The sequence below is a fragment of the Dendrobium catenatum genome, unplaced genomic scaffold (assembly GCF_001605985.2).
Source record: "Dendrobium catenatum unplaced genomic scaffold, ASM160598v2 original_scaffold_27042, whole genome shotgun sequence".
Classification (NCBI taxonomy): Eukaryota; Viridiplantae; Streptophyta; class Magnoliopsida; order Asparagales; family Orchidaceae; genus Dendrobium; species Dendrobium catenatum.
In genome coordinates, this window is record NW_021345501.1 from 433897 (window position 1) to 452966 (window position 19070).

At 31.4% G+C, this 19070-nt stretch overlaps 1 protein-coding gene across 1 annotated transcript; it reads left to right on the top strand.

Annotated features, from left to right (window-relative positions):
- Window positions 1-1478: 1478 nt before the first annotated feature.
- LOC110112856 (60S ribosomal protein L28-2) lies at window positions 1479-8684 on the top strand. The gene is made up of 4 exons (XM_020845224.2): window positions 1479-1560; window positions 5035-5187; window positions 5270-5433; window positions 8346-8684. Exons 2-4 carry the CDS (start codon window positions 5040-5042, stop codon window positions 8481-8483), a joined length of 450 nt encoding a protein of 149 aa, XP_020700883.1. The 5' UTR covers window positions 1479-1560; window positions 5035-5039; the 3' UTR covers window positions 8484-8684.
- Window positions 8685-19070: the final 10386 nt, after the last annotated feature.

The following is a 19070-nucleotide window of genomic DNA, read 5'->3' on the forward strand; positions in this document are numbered from 1 at the left end:
AGTAAGCCAAATTCACAAGCAATATAATTGTATACCCTTCATTAAGATGTGTAGATGAACAATTATGGGATAGTTGAGACTTAAATTTATCAGCTATTTATCAATTTTTGAATATATGATTTCAATGTATATAATGTTGGGAGATGAGGAGTAAACACCACAATGATGAAACAAGCAAGAAAGTATAAGCAACGGAGAAAGTAAAAGACACTAGGATTTAAGGTTGAAAAACTCAAAATAGGGAAAAAAACTATGGAGCCACATCACACCATACCAAGAAATCCACAATTAAACTTGGAAGAAATGAGTGCATCTCTCTCTTCTTTGTCACTCTCTCCTTGGTTCTCTTCTCACATGCACCATTCTCAATATCTTCCTTAAAATACAAGATAAAGCCAAGTAAACAACTCCAAGGGACGCAAACCTATAGAAAACTGAGAAAGAAAACTATTTTGGGAAGCTGCGACGCTAAAACAACTGTCTTGATCTACTGCAGTGCCATATCTAGACCGTTGTGGCGCTCCGCTCTCAGTCATTCAACTTTGGGGCGCTTGGGTACACAACACCGATGCGTTGTATGAAAAAAATAAAGGGTGCAAAGTAGCTAAACCCAAGCAGGGGTAAACCCGTCGCACCCCCCCAGCACACATGACAAACTTGAGGTCTGAGGCAACAAAACAACCAAATTGATCAATACAATCAGATTCCACACATAACATAATACATGTAATTTTTTATATTTTTCAAGAATTAAATTAGTTCAATGATAAGAACATAAATTACTTGCAAATAAATATCAAACCAAAAAACGGACGAGGCTTTGTTTGAGACAACTTTCTTACTGCTTTATACAATAGCTTTCTTACTGATTGTGTTCTATTTTATAAATAAAATAGTAATATGTTGGAGTGTGTAATATGTAGTCATTCACAATTTGCTTTGGAAGTATATGAGACATTTATCAAATATTCCATATTATAAATATCTTCCTAAAAAAGGATTGGAAATTTTTGCGGATCATTCTCATCTTTTTCAAAAGAGTCACATAATAAGCTGGAATATATATATATATATATATATATATATATATAGATAAATAGATACATTTTTTTCTATAGAAAATTAAAAAATAAAATTCACATTAATAATTTGAAATCCATAATTACTTTGAGTTTAGTAGTTAGACTTCATTAAAATTTAATTATTATTTATAATAATTTTAAAAGTCTTTTATAATTTTGGAAATAGCAAAAAATAATTAAGGCATTTAAAAAGGTGATATATATGGATTATATAGAAAATAAAGATAGAAAAGACCATTTTTTTATAATAGTATTGAAGATATAAATATATCTACATAATTCTTGCATGAAAAGTCAAAACTAGGCCGAATTTCTTTGTCGATCTGAAAGGGCTCAGCGGGGGCAATTGAGTAATTGCACCCCGGTTTAGGGTTATATGCCGATATAAAACTGTGAGCTTCGTGATTTAGCCGGTTCCTGCGAGGCCGTGGAACGACAGGGAGAGAGAGCTGAGAGCGAACCTCTTCGTCTGTCCTTGGTAAATCGTTCGCCAGTTTGATGCATTTTATTTCTTAATCTTGTGACGATCTAAGTTTTTCCGTTTATTTTTATCAAATTCTGTTGCTTTCTTCATTTACGGGTCGAAGATGCACGCTTTTTTTTAGCAGAAGTCGTTCTCCCAAAATTATTGCTCCCTTTTCTTTTTAGATACTATAAGACTTTGATTTCAACTAACTTAACTGAAAATGCTGCTTAACATGAATAGCTTAGAGGAGAATTAGTTGCATGTCCTTTGATTCCTTTGATTGTTTCGTGCTTCAATTTACCTTTTTCTGTCATTTAAATCTCCCCACAATGACTATGTATCTATATAATGAGTTCAAAATTCCTTCTTGTGTAAAGGTTTAGAGCCAAATGGGCATCTTTAAATTAATTGCTCAGTGAATAACTGTTTATTTGATTTGATTGAATGTTCTACATTCTAAAAGCTTAGAGATCCTTTTGAAAGATGAGACATGAATTCAAGAGATGAAGAAATGCTCATATACTTTAATCATTTGAAGTTGAACTATTGTTTTAAGACTTCTATGACAACAATTGTGATCATCTCTATCTAGCCTCAAATCATTTAACTTAATGTCCTACCAAAACATACCATGTAATGAACTAATGAGCTATCATGATTATGATATATTAGGTTTTATTTGTATAATTGTTGATGTAGATATTGTGAAGCCTGAGATTATTAATGTGCATGTTACATGAGAATCTTGTATTTGAAATTAGGATTTTTTTAATTTTTATTTTGAGATGCCATTACATTGTTTTCCAAGAACTGATATTGTTAAAAATTTAAAATGATTGTTGTGTGATCCTTCAGTTGCTTTTTTTGTCTTCAATGTTGGCTTATTCTTCATATAAAGTAAAGGCAAGTAATTCATATCTATTAGGCATTAATAAAAATATTGAATTTATGATGTTAAATTATATTAACATTTTTTATATTTAATAACTTAATTTGATATCTTGTAATTTCATTTGATATGTTTTTGCTTCTCTTTGTAAATAAACCTTTTTTTTATGTCTCCAACATTTACGAATGATAAAAGAATATATTTTTTTCAATAGTTTATAGGTTTTAATTGGTAAGTTGAAAGAGAGTTAGTATAACATGAAGTATTATTTCTTTTACCAATTAGGAAGTTCAAATTATATTATATATTGTTGATTGTTGTAAATTTGTATCTTGTTGAAAGCATTATTCTATCATCACATATATCTATTTTAGTTGTGTTATGTAGTATTATCTCAGGACTGTTATTGATATTGTAACAATTTTTATTTCTTTGATGAGCTCATTTAATATTTGACAAATTTTTTCATTTTCCAACAAAATTTTCCTTTTAATGTTCTCATTGAACATTATTCTCTATATCTGTGAACCTTGACACCAAGAGACTAATGTGTGAAAATATTATAAATTATAAAAAATTTGTCTATTTGATTATATTTATATAAGATTTATGATTACTAACCCTGTATGAAATATCTAAATATGGTAGTAAAAATAATAATCACCTACTTAGCCATGAGTGTAACTTTTTTGTACCTTGATCAGATTTGAAATACTTGAGTTTTTTTTTTATGCTATAAATAATTTGATAATTCAATAACACTGATTTAAAAATAAATTTTTGATAGCATATTGTTAGATCTTACATTAGGTGATGTGTTGTTGCAGGTAATATAGTAGATTCAAATTAATCTAATGTTGTTGAATGACAGCCTCCTTCAATTTATTTGAGACATATTTTATATTTTTAATGTTATTAATGTTAGCGTTTCGTGTTATTTTGAGATGTTTTGTAATAGTTGATTGTTGTGCAAGATGTTTGTCAAAGTCTAGAAAGGAATCATATGTTACGCTATCCAGAGATATTTTTTGGAGTGCTTTTCTATTGTATTTAAAATGCTTTGACAATTATGACTTTTGAGCATCATTATCCAAGTGTATGCTGGAGATGACTCATGGGGACTTGAATATGTTTCGAGAATCAAGTGATTTCTAGTCCTCAAGTGATTCTTTGGTTGTAGATTCCCAAGTTGCTGAATAATATGAATTAATTAAGCCAAAATCAATGAAAGATTGAACTTTTAAAGTTGGATTTCAAATCTCCACCTATAGTGTTCAGTTGTTGATATTATTCTTCAAGATGATGGTACCTTCTGGAATACGCTTTCATTATTGAAGATTCGTTGTTATGTTACTTATGTGGATGATCAGGATGTTGATGAAATTAATGGCAAGAAATTTGATGCCAGTCTTATTCTTCCCACACTTCATACCATATATGTTGTCATATAGCGTCGTAGATTTAAGTCCTTTTTCATTAGATTGAAGATGTTGTAGGGTATTATATAAAGATGGTTTTTAAAAGTCAAAGACCTTTTAGGGTTCATGAAATTGCTTAACTAATAATCTTGAAGAAATTCAAAGATTTAGCATCCTATTCCTCCTTACCCCACTCCCCTAGTAACTAAGATTGAGGAAATTGGGACGAAGATTTCTCCTATGAGTTGTTTTCACTCAATAAGAAAGCAAAGGTATAGGAATTCAAAGTTGAGGCTATTAACAAGGAGTTATCAAATATCAATAATCGGGTTTACAAGTGCATTGATATATCATATGAGTTGAAAGGATATACTTGGACATCCACGTGCTCAGGTTGAGCTCTATCGTGGATAAATTTTGGCCAAACTATCTAAAGAAGCCTGATTACCTGAGTAAGATGAAGTTTGAATTCTTGGAATTCTAGAATTTTCAAGGATGGGACATGGATATCTCTCTCTTGAGGCATTAATGAACTATTCTAGCACTCCATTTAATGTACAGATTATTAAAAAGATCCTCAATGACAATAAACGTCAGTGGGATGAGAGGTTGGTGGAAGCCTTGTGGGCCTATCTGCCACTTATAGGACCCCAACACAATCCACTCCGTTCGCACTAGTGTATGGGTCCGAGTTCGTGCTCCTCCCCTGAAATTCTTCTCTATCAAATCTTTGAAAACAATACAGCCTTCAATCAGGTGACTGAGCAGGTGGTGGTAAGGACAGTACTTGGTGCCATCCTTAATCCTTTGTGTTCTCGCCATCTCTATCAAGTGAATTCTTTAGCTTTCAGTATATAGATCATTTAATCGTAATAGTTATATGTTCATTTCATGATTTTCATTGGCTTGAATTTTTTTTAGTTCTCTAAAACTATTCCTTGTATTTTTTTCTTAGATACTATCAGACCTTCATTTAATTGCAATAGTTTTATGCAGTGAATAACCAGGAAGAGAAATTTGTTGCTTAATCTTTGGTTCGTTTGATGTTCTGTCATTTTAATTTTTCCGTATTGACCAATACTCCTATTTGTGCCGTTTTTTGGTTAGATCTAAAGATCCAAACGTGGGCACTCACACCCACAAATTTACTGCTTTTCTTTTCTTTTGTTTGCCACGCAGGTGCAATGGCTACTGTTCCCGATGCTCTCATTTGGGAGATAGTGAAGAAGAATAATGCCTTTCTGTTGAAGCAGTTTGGTAACGGTAGCGCCATGGTGCAGTTTAGCAAGGAGAAGAACAACCTTTATAATGTTCATTCATTCAAGTTCTCTGGTGAGTGAGTGCACTTGCATTTTGTTTGACTTTGTTTACTCCTTTTGCTATAGAGACGACAAATTGTCTTAAAAAATTTTAGGTTTGGCGAACAAGAAGACCGTATCCATTCAGCCTGCTGGAAAAGATCTCTCTGTTGTCCTTGCTACTACGAAGAAGAAAAAGCAGAACAAACCGATTAGTCTGTCCCACAGGTCGATTATGAAGAGAGAATTCCGCAAAGTGGCAAAGGCAGTGATTAGTCAGGTAATGGCTTTTTTATACCTGAATTTTATATAATTCTCCGCTGTGAAAAGATCTTCCCTTACATGCTTTTCACTGTTTTGTGCTTTTTGTGTACATATCATCTAGCAGCAATGTTATTTGAGCTTTTTCTTTGTGTGGTTATAATTTCTTTTTCTTCATTTTTTTTCCTTTAATTTTTGCATTTATAACTTGCCATACTCGTTTGTAGATACAGGGTTTGCAGGATTTATTATTGTTTGTAGGATATATTATTGTAAAGTTTCATCTTAAAACGATGAAATTTTACATTCTTAAAGACTAAGATTCATAAATTTGAAGCACTAAACTCCTTATAGTGTGTCTTTCTTCTATATTTCTAATTGGATTCGTTATAAATGAACGATTCATTGCCTGGGCTACAGGAACGTTAATAGATGCACATTTTCTTCATGTATATTATTATGAATTGAAATCTATTTATTCATGCAAAAATTTGTGTACACATCAGTGAGATGGGTAAATTTACTGCTTAGTTTCTGTAATTTAGACTTAGTATTGATCAATCTTTTTGGTTCTATTTTAACCATCAGACTCAAAAAATGATTTCTTTTTCTAGGGGTTTATCAAACAACTAATAGATTGCTAAATGAACCTTTGATCCTTAAATATCACCAAACTTCTACCACTTTGATCATTCTTGCTGTTGTTGTTGAATCCAATTGTTAGCTTTAAGGGGTGTAATTGAGTCAAGCCCACTTGTGAATCGGCATGGGCTCAATATAATAAATTGCTAATGAGTTGAGCTGGATAAGCTAATAATCCAAGCTTAAGTTAATTTCGATTCAACTTGTTTAGCTTGTGTTCTGACTAGTTTAAAAAATATTAATATAAAATGTATATACAAATTATTAGAATTTGTTTATGTACAAAATTAGTAAAAATATTTAAATATTATGCCTCATTTTTTTTTAATCAAGTGATTTCTTATATTTTTTTTTTCTAGTTATTTTTTATCATATCATTATAATAGTTATCTGAATCAAGATAGTTTTATCTTTTTCATAATAAATGATCCTGCTTGTGTGCTGAGCTGATTTGAACTTGTAGAACCTTATGTGACCCAAAACTCGTCATAGGCGCCACTTCATTTAAATCATGTTATTATATGTTGAGGCAGGCTTAGGCACAAATAGGTCCCAAATAATCTTTATTAAGGCTTCTCTAATCTCATGTCGTATCTTGCCATTTATATGTTATAATGTACATATATGGTAGTCTACAAAATATTATTACTCTTAACTTTTTTTATGTTTGAATTGCCTGAAGATTATAGTATTTTAAATTTTTTAGGGGGGATTCTCCCCCTCCCCCATCCTGAAGGGAGAGATCCACCCCTAATCAGTGCAATGACATTTTTAATACATAAAATGCATTGAGAATTTTAATCTTTGTAACCCTTTGGACATAATTGGTGTCATATCTTATGGAGAATGCCCAAAAAGGTCCACGTTGGGCTGAATTGGTTATATGACCATTGTACTTAGATAAGCTCTCAAATTATGTATTGGTGCGATATTTTCTACAACCCTTTCTGTATGAATATGTATGCCATTTGCGTGTCCGAGCAAACAAAATAGGTATTAAGCTGTGACACAACTTGATCAAGGGTGCACTTACATTCCTCCACATTGTGGTTTAGAAACTTTTCAACCATTGTTATCACCTTTTAATTCTGCAATCTCTTCATAGGATAATTATTAATTATTACTATTTTAATATGATCTTAAAATATACATCAATAACTATTACATTATGACGTGTTACAATCTTTATTTTGAAATTATCTTACAAATTTTACAAAATTGATTTTCATACCTATCTAATAAAAAGAAATTATTTATTATTCATAGGTTTAACGTTTGAAAATAATCAAGTGATTTTTTTTTTCATTTTTAAAGTATATATTTGCTATTTTCCCTGCAATTATTCACAACTAATTTTATAGGCGGCGTACGTATCCCAACAAAACCAGATTTTATTCATATAAACAAATTTATCTTTCAACTTTTCCTTGTTCCTTATTCCATTAATTCTCTGGTCTACGCACAAGTCCCCAAATTTTATGTTACAAATTGAATCCTAATTTAGACTTACCCAACTCTTTTTCCCTTCTCATTGCGATATCATTTTTACTGTTTTGTAAAGTGGTAGAAAAAGTAACTTTGTATAGCTATCGTAGAAAGTGATTTTCTTGTAAAAACTTTTTGGGAGGCAACTAAAAAGCAGTGATCAAATAGAAATTGTGTTTGTTGTTTGAAAAGCCAGGCAATAATATAGCTGTCTGAAACATAGCCTTAATTGTGTCGCTCATAGTCATAGAACTGATCGCTTGTCTTCAATTTGGAGTTGTAGGCCGCCTCAAACTCATCATTACCCATTTCTGCTATATATGATTTTGTTGTTTTTGAGAAACTTTAGCTAAATCTATACCCCAATTTATGGTTGATAACTTAATCTAGAACTTTAAATTCTCCTCTCTTGTCTAGCAAAATCTCTCATGTGAGTGGTTAACAACATTTTCAGCACTTGGATTTTGTCAAACAATAAAATGAATCAAATTTACATTTCTCTTTAAATTTATATCATTTGTTCTGCAAGTTTCTCTTGAAGGATGCGTATATGATTTTGTTGTGATGATCAAGGTCTGTTTTCACTTCCAGATCTTCAATGAAATAATTTACTTTTGCTTCTACGCTTTGTTTTCTGTGATTCATATCATCTTTCTTTTCAATCCTGATTGTAATGTGATTGAAATCTCCTTCCTTTCATAGAGGCTCTGAAAGGTTCAAATGAATCATAAAATTTTCTTTGTATTTTCAAAATTCATCACACCAAATCAGTAAAGATTGAATTTTTATCCTTTATTTTGCCAGGTTGCAGACAACCATTATAGACCTGATCTGAAAAAGGCAGCGCTTGCAAGGCTTAGTGCAGTGCGCCGAAGCCTCCAAGTTGCCAAGTCTGGCCCTAAGAAAAGGAACAGGCAAGCTCAGAAAGTGAAGATAAATTAGTTTCTACATGAGAACTAAATCTTCTTTCATGCTAAAAGAGTGTTCTAATCAGCTATTTCATTTGATGGATTTTGTTTTCTTGTTGTTATTTTAAATCTTAAAACTGTTTTGAGAGATATCTTTCTTCTAAACCATTTTGAACTTTCTTGATCTCCTTCGACTTTGTAGGAAAAGCCTACTTTCAATTATCTTCTTTGAGAATTTTATGTCTAGAAGAAAAATAGGATGGCTATGAGATATTTTGCCTCAAGAAGGGAGAAATGTGTAGATCCACTCTTAAAAAATTGATTGTAGGAGAATAATTTATGGGAGTCAAGTTTTTTTTATAAAATTTTATTATTTTGATCTAATTTAGATGATAATATCTATAAAAAATGCATTTTTTTCTAAATTGAATATTTTAATAGCTATTTTATAATAATAAGTTTTTATCTCATTATGTGGAGTTTGCTATATGAATTCTTTTTTATTTATTGTGTCATATCATACTTAAATTGTTATTTATATTTCATTAGTACAGCTTCTCATGTTCTCAATGTTTTTAATCTATATTGATGGAGATTATCTGTTGTGAACATAATACGCAGTCAAAATAAAGTAAAATAAAATGTTTGATTTTTTCAAAATATAAGTATCTCATGGGCTCCTCAAACTTTGACAAATTTCAATCTTAACAATATTTTTAGGTAAAATATTTATTAAATTTAATATATTTTAATTTTTATATATATACAAACACACTAAATATACTTAATATAATACAACTGTACATTTTTAACATTTTTAATGCATCTAAATTTCAATTTGGCTCATAACGAGATTATCAATTTGACCTTTTGGATTATGAAATCTTTCAATTTGATTTAAATTAGTTTGTTCAATTTCACTTTTTGTATATATAAATTAATTTGTTTTAAAAACATTTATTGATATTATAAATTAATTATAGGAAAATTTGTGGAATAATTGTTAGTTGCTAAAATTTTTAAGTTGATAGAGTTTGTATTTTACATTTTAGCATTGTACACAAATTCAACACATACAGAAAAAAGTTATAAAATCAAAACTTTTTACATGGAAAATTCAGAAAGGGAAAAGTCACATGGCCTTGCCCAAATGAAACATTCACTATATATCAAAAGATATAGAAATCCTTCATTTCCCATCGTTGAAGAAGATGACAAATTGAGAATATGATGTGGTTTCTCTTATGGGGATTAACATAAATCAAGTGTTCATAGATATACAATTAACACCCAATAATATGACTTGATTTCACCAATAGGGATTATAAAAAGCAGGGTCCACATGCAAACAACTACACCCAACAACAGGGTTATATCTTGTTAGAATTCTAGTGGCGGCGATTACTAATGGTGACGGTGGTTCTCGATGGCTAAGGCTATCAATTATTGACCTGACCCAAACCCGACTTGAAAAATTTGGGTTCAGGTTGATCTGTTTAACAATTGGATCGGCTTCGGGTTCCAATTTTTGGCCCATTTAAAAAATCTGGTCAAGTCATGGTCAACTATTACCCTGATTTGACTCGAGTCCCCATCCAACCTCATTAGTCGCCCCCACGCAGACACCTCACCCTGGACTCACACACCTTCACAAAATCACTCAAGGCGCTAACACTCGATGCCCGCAGTCGTGTAGGCGCTTGCGTCAACGAGGCCTTTCCCTCGCTTGCTCGTTGCTAGGCTTTTGTTGGCACATGTGCTCGCACATGCATAGTCACACACTTGCGTTGTCCCACCCTTACCCATAGTTGCGCTCTCCCCTGCAGTCATGCACTTCCGCACCATCTCTCACCCGTAGTCATTCTAGTGTAGTCCCAAACTTATCTCTCGCTCCCGCAGGTTAGTAGGTTAGGTTTAGTTTTGAATTTCTTATCCATTTGTCTAATTAAGTCTGGTTCGGGTCAGATCAGTTAAAGGAGACTCAATTTTGTGTTTGACCCAAACTCAACTTAAAAATTCATTTTGACACCCCTATCGATAACAATAGCTTGTGGTGGTCATTGATGGCGATAATTGAAAATTTATCTATTTCTCTCCTTTCTTTTATCCTCTCATGTGGAGAATGAGACTGTATTTATTGGATTTTTGCGATTAATATTTTGATAATTTGTGCAAGGATCCAAAATACTCAATCATATGGTCTATATCGATTTTCTTAATCATAAATCATTTTTTAGCATTTAAGTGTCTTAATAATACAGATTAGAGTGATCTTGGGCTTGTTAGATTCATCTTGCTGAGTTGCTCGATTCAGTTATAAGCATGTCAAACTTGGATTTCAGATGATCATTTTTTTAATTTTTTAAAAAATTAATAAATATATATATGATTAAGAAAATCATATATATAGAGAACGAGTTGCTATTGCACCCTTTCTTTCTCCTTTTTTTTATCACAGAGAGGCATACCATTATCTTGAATAGGCAATTTTCCCTTTCGAGCTTCAATACTCATTTCTGTAGAGAACGAGTTGCTCTTGTAGAAATTGAATCTTCTTGAACAGTAAGAACAGATGGGAAGAAGAGGAAGAGAAAGCCAAACCTTTTATTATTTCTTTCTTGATCCCAAATACAAACAGCCAGACATATATATAGCCTATTCTAATATTAGAGAGTACACGTGTAAGACCATAAACCAGATTTTTATTCATATAAACAAATTTATCTTCAGACTGTTTCTTTGTTCTCTCTTATTCCCATTAATTCTTCCTGGTCTACGCACAAGTTCCCCCAAATTCCTTCATGTTACAAATTGAAGTCTTAAATTTAGACTTATGCCCCACAACTCTTTTTTCCCTTCTCATTGCGATCATTAATAATTAGTGTTTTTGTTAAGTGGTAGAAAAAGTAACTTTGTATACAGCTAATCGTGAAAAGTGTAATCTAAATATCATATTTTTTTATATGTTATTTTTGTTTTGGACAGTTTTTTTTTTTTTTTTTTTTTTTTTTTTTTTTTTTTTTTTTTGGTTTCTTTATTTTTTTTTTTTTTTTTTTGTAAAAAAACGTTTTGTGGGTATAGGCAACTATAAAGCAGTGATCAAATAAGAAATTGTGTTGTTGTGTTCATTGAAAGCCAGGCATAATATAGCTGTCTGAAACAAAGCTTAATTGTGTCCGTCTCATATGTAAAAAGTACAGTAGAACTAAGATCGCGTAATGTCTTCCAAATCTTGGAGTTGTAGACCGCCTCAAACTATCATTACCCATTTCCTGAGCTATTATGATTTTGTTGTTTTGGTGAGAAATAACTAATTAGAGCTTACAAATTCTAATTACGCCAAATTTATGGTTCTGATAACTTTTATCTAGAACTTTAATTCTCTTTCTCATCTAGTCTAGCAAAATTCTCATGTGAGGGGTTACAACATATAGTTCATGGCACGTAATGGATTTTGTCAAAACAATAAATGGACAAATTTACATTTCTCTTTTAAATTTTATCATTTGTTCGCTGCAAGTTTCTCTTGTAAGGATGCGTATAGATTTTGTTGTGATGATCAAGGTCTTTTTCATTTCAGATTCTTCAAATGAAACTAATTTAAGCTTTTGCTTCTACGTTTGTTTTTTGTGATTCATCAATACATAACTTTCTTTTCAATCCCTAGATGTAATGTGATTGAAATCGCGGTCCTTTCATAGATGGTCTGCTGCAATTAATCAAATGATCATAAATTTTCTTTGTATTATTCAACTAAAATTCATCAGACACCAAATCATGTTAAAGATTGATTTTTTATCCTTTATTTTGCAGGTTGCAGACTAACCATTATAGACCTTGAAGTCTGAAAAACGGCAGCGTTGCTATGCTAGTGGCAGTGCGCCGCAGAACTCCAAGTTGCCAAGTCTGGCCCTAAGAAAAGGAACAGGCACGCTCAGAAAGTGAAGATAAATTAGTTTCTACATGAGAACTAAGTCTTCTTCATGCTAAAAAGAGTGTTCTAATCAAGCTATTTCAATTTGATGGATTTTGTTTTCTTGTTGTTTATTATTAAATCTAAAACTGTTTTTGAGAACAGATTTCTTTTCTTCTAAAACCATTTTGAACTTTCTTGATCTCCTTCGACTTTGTAGGAAAAGAGCCTACTTTTCAATTATCTTCTTTTGAGAATTTAATGTCTAGAAGAAAATAGGATGGCTATGAGATATTTTGCTCAAGAAGGGAGAATGTGTAATCACTCTTTAAAAAATTTATTGGCAGGAGAATATTTTATGGGAGTCAAAGTTTTTTTTATAAAATTTTATTATTTTGTCTAATTTAGATGATAGTATCTGTAAAAAATGCATTTTTTTTCTAAATTGAATATTTTAATAGCTATTTTATAATAATAAGTTTTTTATCTCAATTATGTGGGAGTTTTGCTATATGAATTCTTTTTTATTTATTGTGTCATATCTTACTTAAATTGTTTATTTTATTTTCATTAGTACAATTCTCATGTTCTCAATGTTTTTAATCTATAATTATGGAGATTATACTGTTGTGAACCATAATATGCAGTCAAAAATAAAAAAGTAAAATAAAATGTTTTGATTTTTTCACAATATAAGTATCTCCAATGGGCTCTCAAACTTTGACAAATTTCAAATCTTAACAATAATTTTTAGGTAAAATAATTATTAAATTTACTATATTTTTTTAATTTATATATTATAATACAAACACACTAAATATACTTAATATAATACAACTGTACATTTTTAAACATTTTAAATGCATCTAAATTTCCAATTTGGCTCATAAACGAGATTAATCAATTTGACCTTTTTGGATTATGAAATCTTTTCAATTTGATTTATATTTAGTTTGTTCAATTTCGCTTTTTGTTATCTATAAATTAATTTGTTTTAAACATTTATTGATATTAATATAATAATTTATAGAAAATTTGTGGAATAATTATTAGTTGTTAAAATTTTTTGAGTTGATAGAGTTTGTATTTTAGCTTTTATATGAGAAAAGTTATTAAATCAAATTTTTTAACATGGAAAATTCAGAAAAGGAAAAATCACATGGGCTTGGCCAAATGAAACATTCCACTATATATCAAAAAGATATAGAAAATTTTTTTTTTTTTTTTTTCATTTCTCATCGGTTGAAGAAGATGACAAATTTGAGAATATGATGTCTGGTTTCTCTATGGGGCATTAAACACATAAATAAAGTGTTCATAGATAGACAATTTAAACCCAATAATAGGGACTTGATTTCACCAATAGGGATTATAAAAAGCAGGGTTCCAACATGCAGTAACAACTACACCCAACAACAAGGGTTAAATATCTTGTCAGAATTCAAAGAGTGGCGGCGATTACTATGGTGACGGTGGTTCCGATGGCTAAGGCTATCAATTATCTGACCTGAACCCAAACCTGACTTGAAAAATTTGGGTTCAGGTTAGATCCGTTTAACAATTGGATTGGCTTCAGGTCCAAAATTTTTGGCCCATTTCAAAAATCTGGTCAAGTCATGGTCAACTAATTACCCTGATTTTGACTCGAGTCCCCATCCAACCTCATTAGTCGCCCCCGCAGACCCCACCCTGGACTCGCACACCTTCAAGAAAATCACTCAAGGGCTAACACTCGATGCTCGCAGTCGTTGTAGGCGTTGGTCAAACGAGGCCTTTCCCTCTGCTTGCTCGTTGCTAGGCCTTTTGTTGGCACATGTGCTCGGCACCTGCATAGCCATACACTTGCGTTGTCCCCGCCTTACCCATAGTTGCGCTCTCCCCTGCAGTCACCACTTCCGCACAATCTCTCACCCGTAGTCATTCTAGTGTAGTCCCCGAACTTAATCTCTCGGCTCCCGCAGGTTAGTAGGTTAGGTTTAGTTTTGAATTTCTTTTATCCATTTGTCCTAATCAATGTTTGGTTCGGGTCAGATCAGTTAAAGGAGACTCAATTTTGTGTTTGACCCAAACTCAACTTAAAAATCCATTTTGACACCCCTATCGATAACAATAAGCTTGTGGTTGGTCATTGATGGCGATAATTGAAATTTATCTTTTCTCTCCTTTCTTTATCCTCTTATGTGGAGAATGAGACGTATTTATTGGATTTTTTTGGGATTAAATATTTTGATAATTTGTGCTAGGATCCAAAATACTCAATCATATGGTCCATATCGTATTTTCTAATCATAAATCATTTTTTTTTTAGCATTTAGTGTCTTAATAATGCAGATTAGTAAGTGATCTTGGGCTTGTTAGATTCATCTTGGCTGAGTTGCTCGATTCAGTTATAAGCATTGTCAAACTTGAATTTTCAGATGATATTTATTTTAATTTAAAAATTAATAATATATATGTTAAGAAAATCATATATTAGAGAACGAGTTGCTATTGCAACCCTTTTCTTTCTCCTTTTTTTTATCACAGAGAGGCATCCAATTATCTTGAATAGGCAGTTTTCCCTTTCAAGCTTCAATGCTCATTTCTGTAGAGAACGAGTTGCTCTTACCCCTTCTCCTTTCTTTTATTCTCACAAGGAGAGACATTCTACTGTGCTTGAATAAACAATAACACCTTTCAAGCTCTAATGTCATCTATGTAGAGAAGAGTTACACTTAACCCGCTTTTCTTCTTCATTTTTTCTCATAAGAGAGGCATTCCACTATCTTAAATAGGCGGTATCCCTATTTAAGCTCTAGTGCCTTCTATATAGAAAATGAGTTTGTTCTTTTCCCTCTTTTTCTTATATATTTCTTCCCTTATAAGAGAGATGTTCCCACTGTCTTGAATAACGATTATTTTTTTGCAAGCTCGTGCCCCTCTCTTCTAGATGAATGAGTTTTTCTTTCCCCCTTCCTCTTCTCCATTTTTTCTCTCTCAAGAGAGACATTCTATTATCTTTGAATTGGCCGTATCCCTTTTTTATAACTCAATGCTCTTTACCTTTAGAGAACGAGTTGCTCTTACCCTCAATTCTCTTTGAAGTTTCTTCTCTCAAGAGAGGCATTCATGTCTTAATTGGGCGGTATTTCCTCTTTTCAAGCTTTATTGCCCTCTACATAGGGAAGATTTTGTTCTTGCCCCTTCTACTCTTTATTTATTCTCTTCAAAAAAGATATTCTGCTGTCTTAAATTGACAGTATCCTCTTTTGAAGCTTTAGCACCCTCCTTGCAAAGAATGAGTTATTTCTTCATGTGGGAGTTGTGAGTTATAATTAGGATTTCTATCTTGACGGCAAAGCTTTACCTTTATCTTAAAAGAAAGTGATAATACCCATTTTGAGAAACTTTTCATTGTATTTTGAAGCTCCAAATTTTCTCTTGAAAGAGGGATAATCTTTGGGGCACAATTGTTGCAGTGCTAGAAATAATATTAACAAAAATACTTCAATTTATGAAGTTTTATCTTCATCAATTGAATAATCTTTTAAATGAAAAAGAATCGTATGTTGAAATCAGATATAGAAATTTTAAACTTTATTATATTTTTCAATTAAATCCAATAATTTTGTTTAAGGCTTTGAGATGTTTATATAAATTTGATTTGATGTTTTCTTTTAATTTATTTGAAGTAATGACTGTTTCATATTTATATAAGAATAAATTCTTAATTTTGTATCCCTCAGACAAATCAATCATTTATATTATCTTTAAGATATTTATTGTGATATTACCCCCCAAATTTTTAAAAAGAGGCAAAAATCCTAAAATAAAAAAGGAAATTTTTCTTCCTCACTATAGCTTTATAACTTCTTAGAGTTTTGAAAATGAACAACAAACACATATCTTTATAGGCTTTTAAGCTTCTAAGATTTTTGTTTTACCTGTACTTATTTGAGGTTTAAGTATTTGAAGATTTTTGGATAAATCATATATCTTATGAGGGCACATGCCTTCTGAGATTTTAGGTTTATATATATCTTTTTGAGGTTTTTTCGCTTCCAAGATTTTACGTACCTTGTTCTTTTGAGGCCATTGCCTTTAAAGATTTTTGGATAATCTTGAATCTTATGAGGTTTTTGAAAAATTGAATAAACTATATCTTTGAGGCTTTTGGCCTTCTAACGATTTTTAATATCTTGTATCTTTTGAGACTTTTAACCTCTAAGATTTTTTGTTTACTTGTAATAATGAGATTTATGCTTCAAAGATTTTTGGATAATTCTAATACCTTAGGAGGTTTTAGGTGTGCATATACCATTTAAAGATTCTGTCTTCTAAGGTTTTGCATGCACATAATTCGTTGTATGGTCTAACATTTAAAGTTTTTGGATAATCTTTAAATCTTTTGAGGCTTTTACCACTCCCAAGGTTTTTTCTTGTGAGGACTTTATCCACTACTAACTTCCTTTCGAGACTAATTCTTTGGTGTGCCTTCTTTACGGTTATGAGTGGAGGACCCTAATCTGCCACTACACTTATCAAGTCTTTTTATTAAGACCTATCCATTTCTACTCTTCCCATTGTTAGTCTACTTATGAACAACGCCTTCTTTGGGGTCTTTATGGAAGCGTTGCTCGATGGCATTAACTTATGTAAATGAGATTGAGAGAAATTCACAAAAAAAATGTTTAATCTATTTTGATGTTTATGTATCAGAGTTTTACATAATGACATTAACCTGTCTAAAAGAGTTCGGGAGTAATCCGTCTTAGGATGATGCGGCTTATCTTTGAGATTATTTGTCAAAGTATTGCTCGATGATGTAACAAATTATAGAAGAATCTATCGAACCCCTTGAGAAAATTGATATACCATGATTGGGAAGGGGATCAATGTCACCATGTATCCAAATCAAATGTGAATAGTGGTTTTTATGTTTGAATGTTACGAACTTTTTTGAAGGTTGAGACTATAAAACTTTTCCAATGAGTAGATGTCAATAGGGGAGCTACTTGAGGGTAATAAATTTTTGCACTTAAAGCCTTTCTTGTATTTGTTGGAAAGCTTTATGAAGATGGTTGATAGAAAGAATGTTATGGAAGTATAATATTAGAGGGACTTATTGACCGTACCATATTTGAGATTTTAACATAAATTTTCTTTTGAGGTTGCAGCCAAGTTTGCCCCCACAATTGATTGAGAGGAGATAAACAATACTTATTTTGTTATTACGTAAGGTTACCTCTCAATATCTGAAGGACCTTTTTCATAGACCTAATAATGATTTATGGTAAAGGGAATTAATTCTCCTCAGTCTAAGACCATTTCTGCAAATGTCGCATCAAACTATCCATGCTAGAAATTTTGAGTTGGTAGGTTTATTGTTTAACGTCTTAACATTGTATATAATTCACATGCATTAGAAAAAAAGTTTATAAGACCAGAATTATTTTAAGTGGTATTCAACAAGGGAACAATGGGGCTTAATGATATATTGAAAGATACAAGAAATTCTTCTATCATAAATAGTTGAAGTAAAGAATATGATTATTTTGAGAATAAGAATAGTCTAATTCCTCTTTAAGGGGATTAACAAAAAACTTAAGTGTCCATAGATAGACAATTAAAATACAACAATAGGGCTTGATTCTCAATAAGGAATTATAGAAAGTAGTGTCCATTACGAATAACTCACCCAACAAAAGGTTATATCTTATCAGAAATATAAAGATATGGCTAATTACTAATGGTGGATATCGACGATGATGGTGGATTGTTAATGGCAATAGCTGGTGGTTAGTTGTTGATGGCGATAGCTGAAAAAATATAAGACTAAGCTAGTTCTCTCGTTTTTTTATCCCCTTATATGAAGAATGATAGACTCTATTTATAGGTTTTTTGAATTAACATTTTGATTAGTTTAAACCAGAATCTAAAACACTCTATCATGCAGTCCATATCGATTCCCTTAATCATGAAGTTTTTTTAAGCTAAGATGTTGAAATTGAATGATTTTTAGGCTTGTTGGATGCTCTCGCTGAGCCCCTCGATTTGAAAATAAGCATTTCAAAAATTTAGATTTCGAAAATGATCATTATTTTATTTAAAAAGTTTTATTCAAAGATTACCTCAAGATTCAATGCTGTCATATAAGTTGGGTATAACAATTTGAAGTGAAAATCGCTTCCAATACACAAATTAAATTCGCAATGTCACATACTGCTTTTTTTTTTTTGAAATTTATTTAATTTTCATTAATGATCACTTAAAATGTTAAATATGCAACTGATGATAATTCTTTTTTGTACAGAAATAATGAAATTTTTTAATAAATACATTTATAATAATTTTGAAGATAAAATAAAATTGAAATATTATTGAACTATATAAGGTATAAAAAATTGAAGTCATAATATCAATTTTTTTATTTTGACATTTATAGGGTGTTTGGTTTGCTGAAAGGAATGTGACGTTAAACAAAAATTGTGTATTTGATTTGTGAAAAAAATGCAACTAAAATTTCATTGAATTCCTTTTTCATTAACTAGTTCTTTTTTGTATTAAAAGCTCGTCTAACTTTTGGATGAATTCTTTTTTCACCCACAAGTCAACTATGTTGTTGCTGTCCGCTATCGCGCCTAACCAATTGGATCACTGCCTCCTGCAGTAGTCAGTTGACCACCACTCATCGACCACCACTACTCGTGTCCACCAACGACGCTGCCC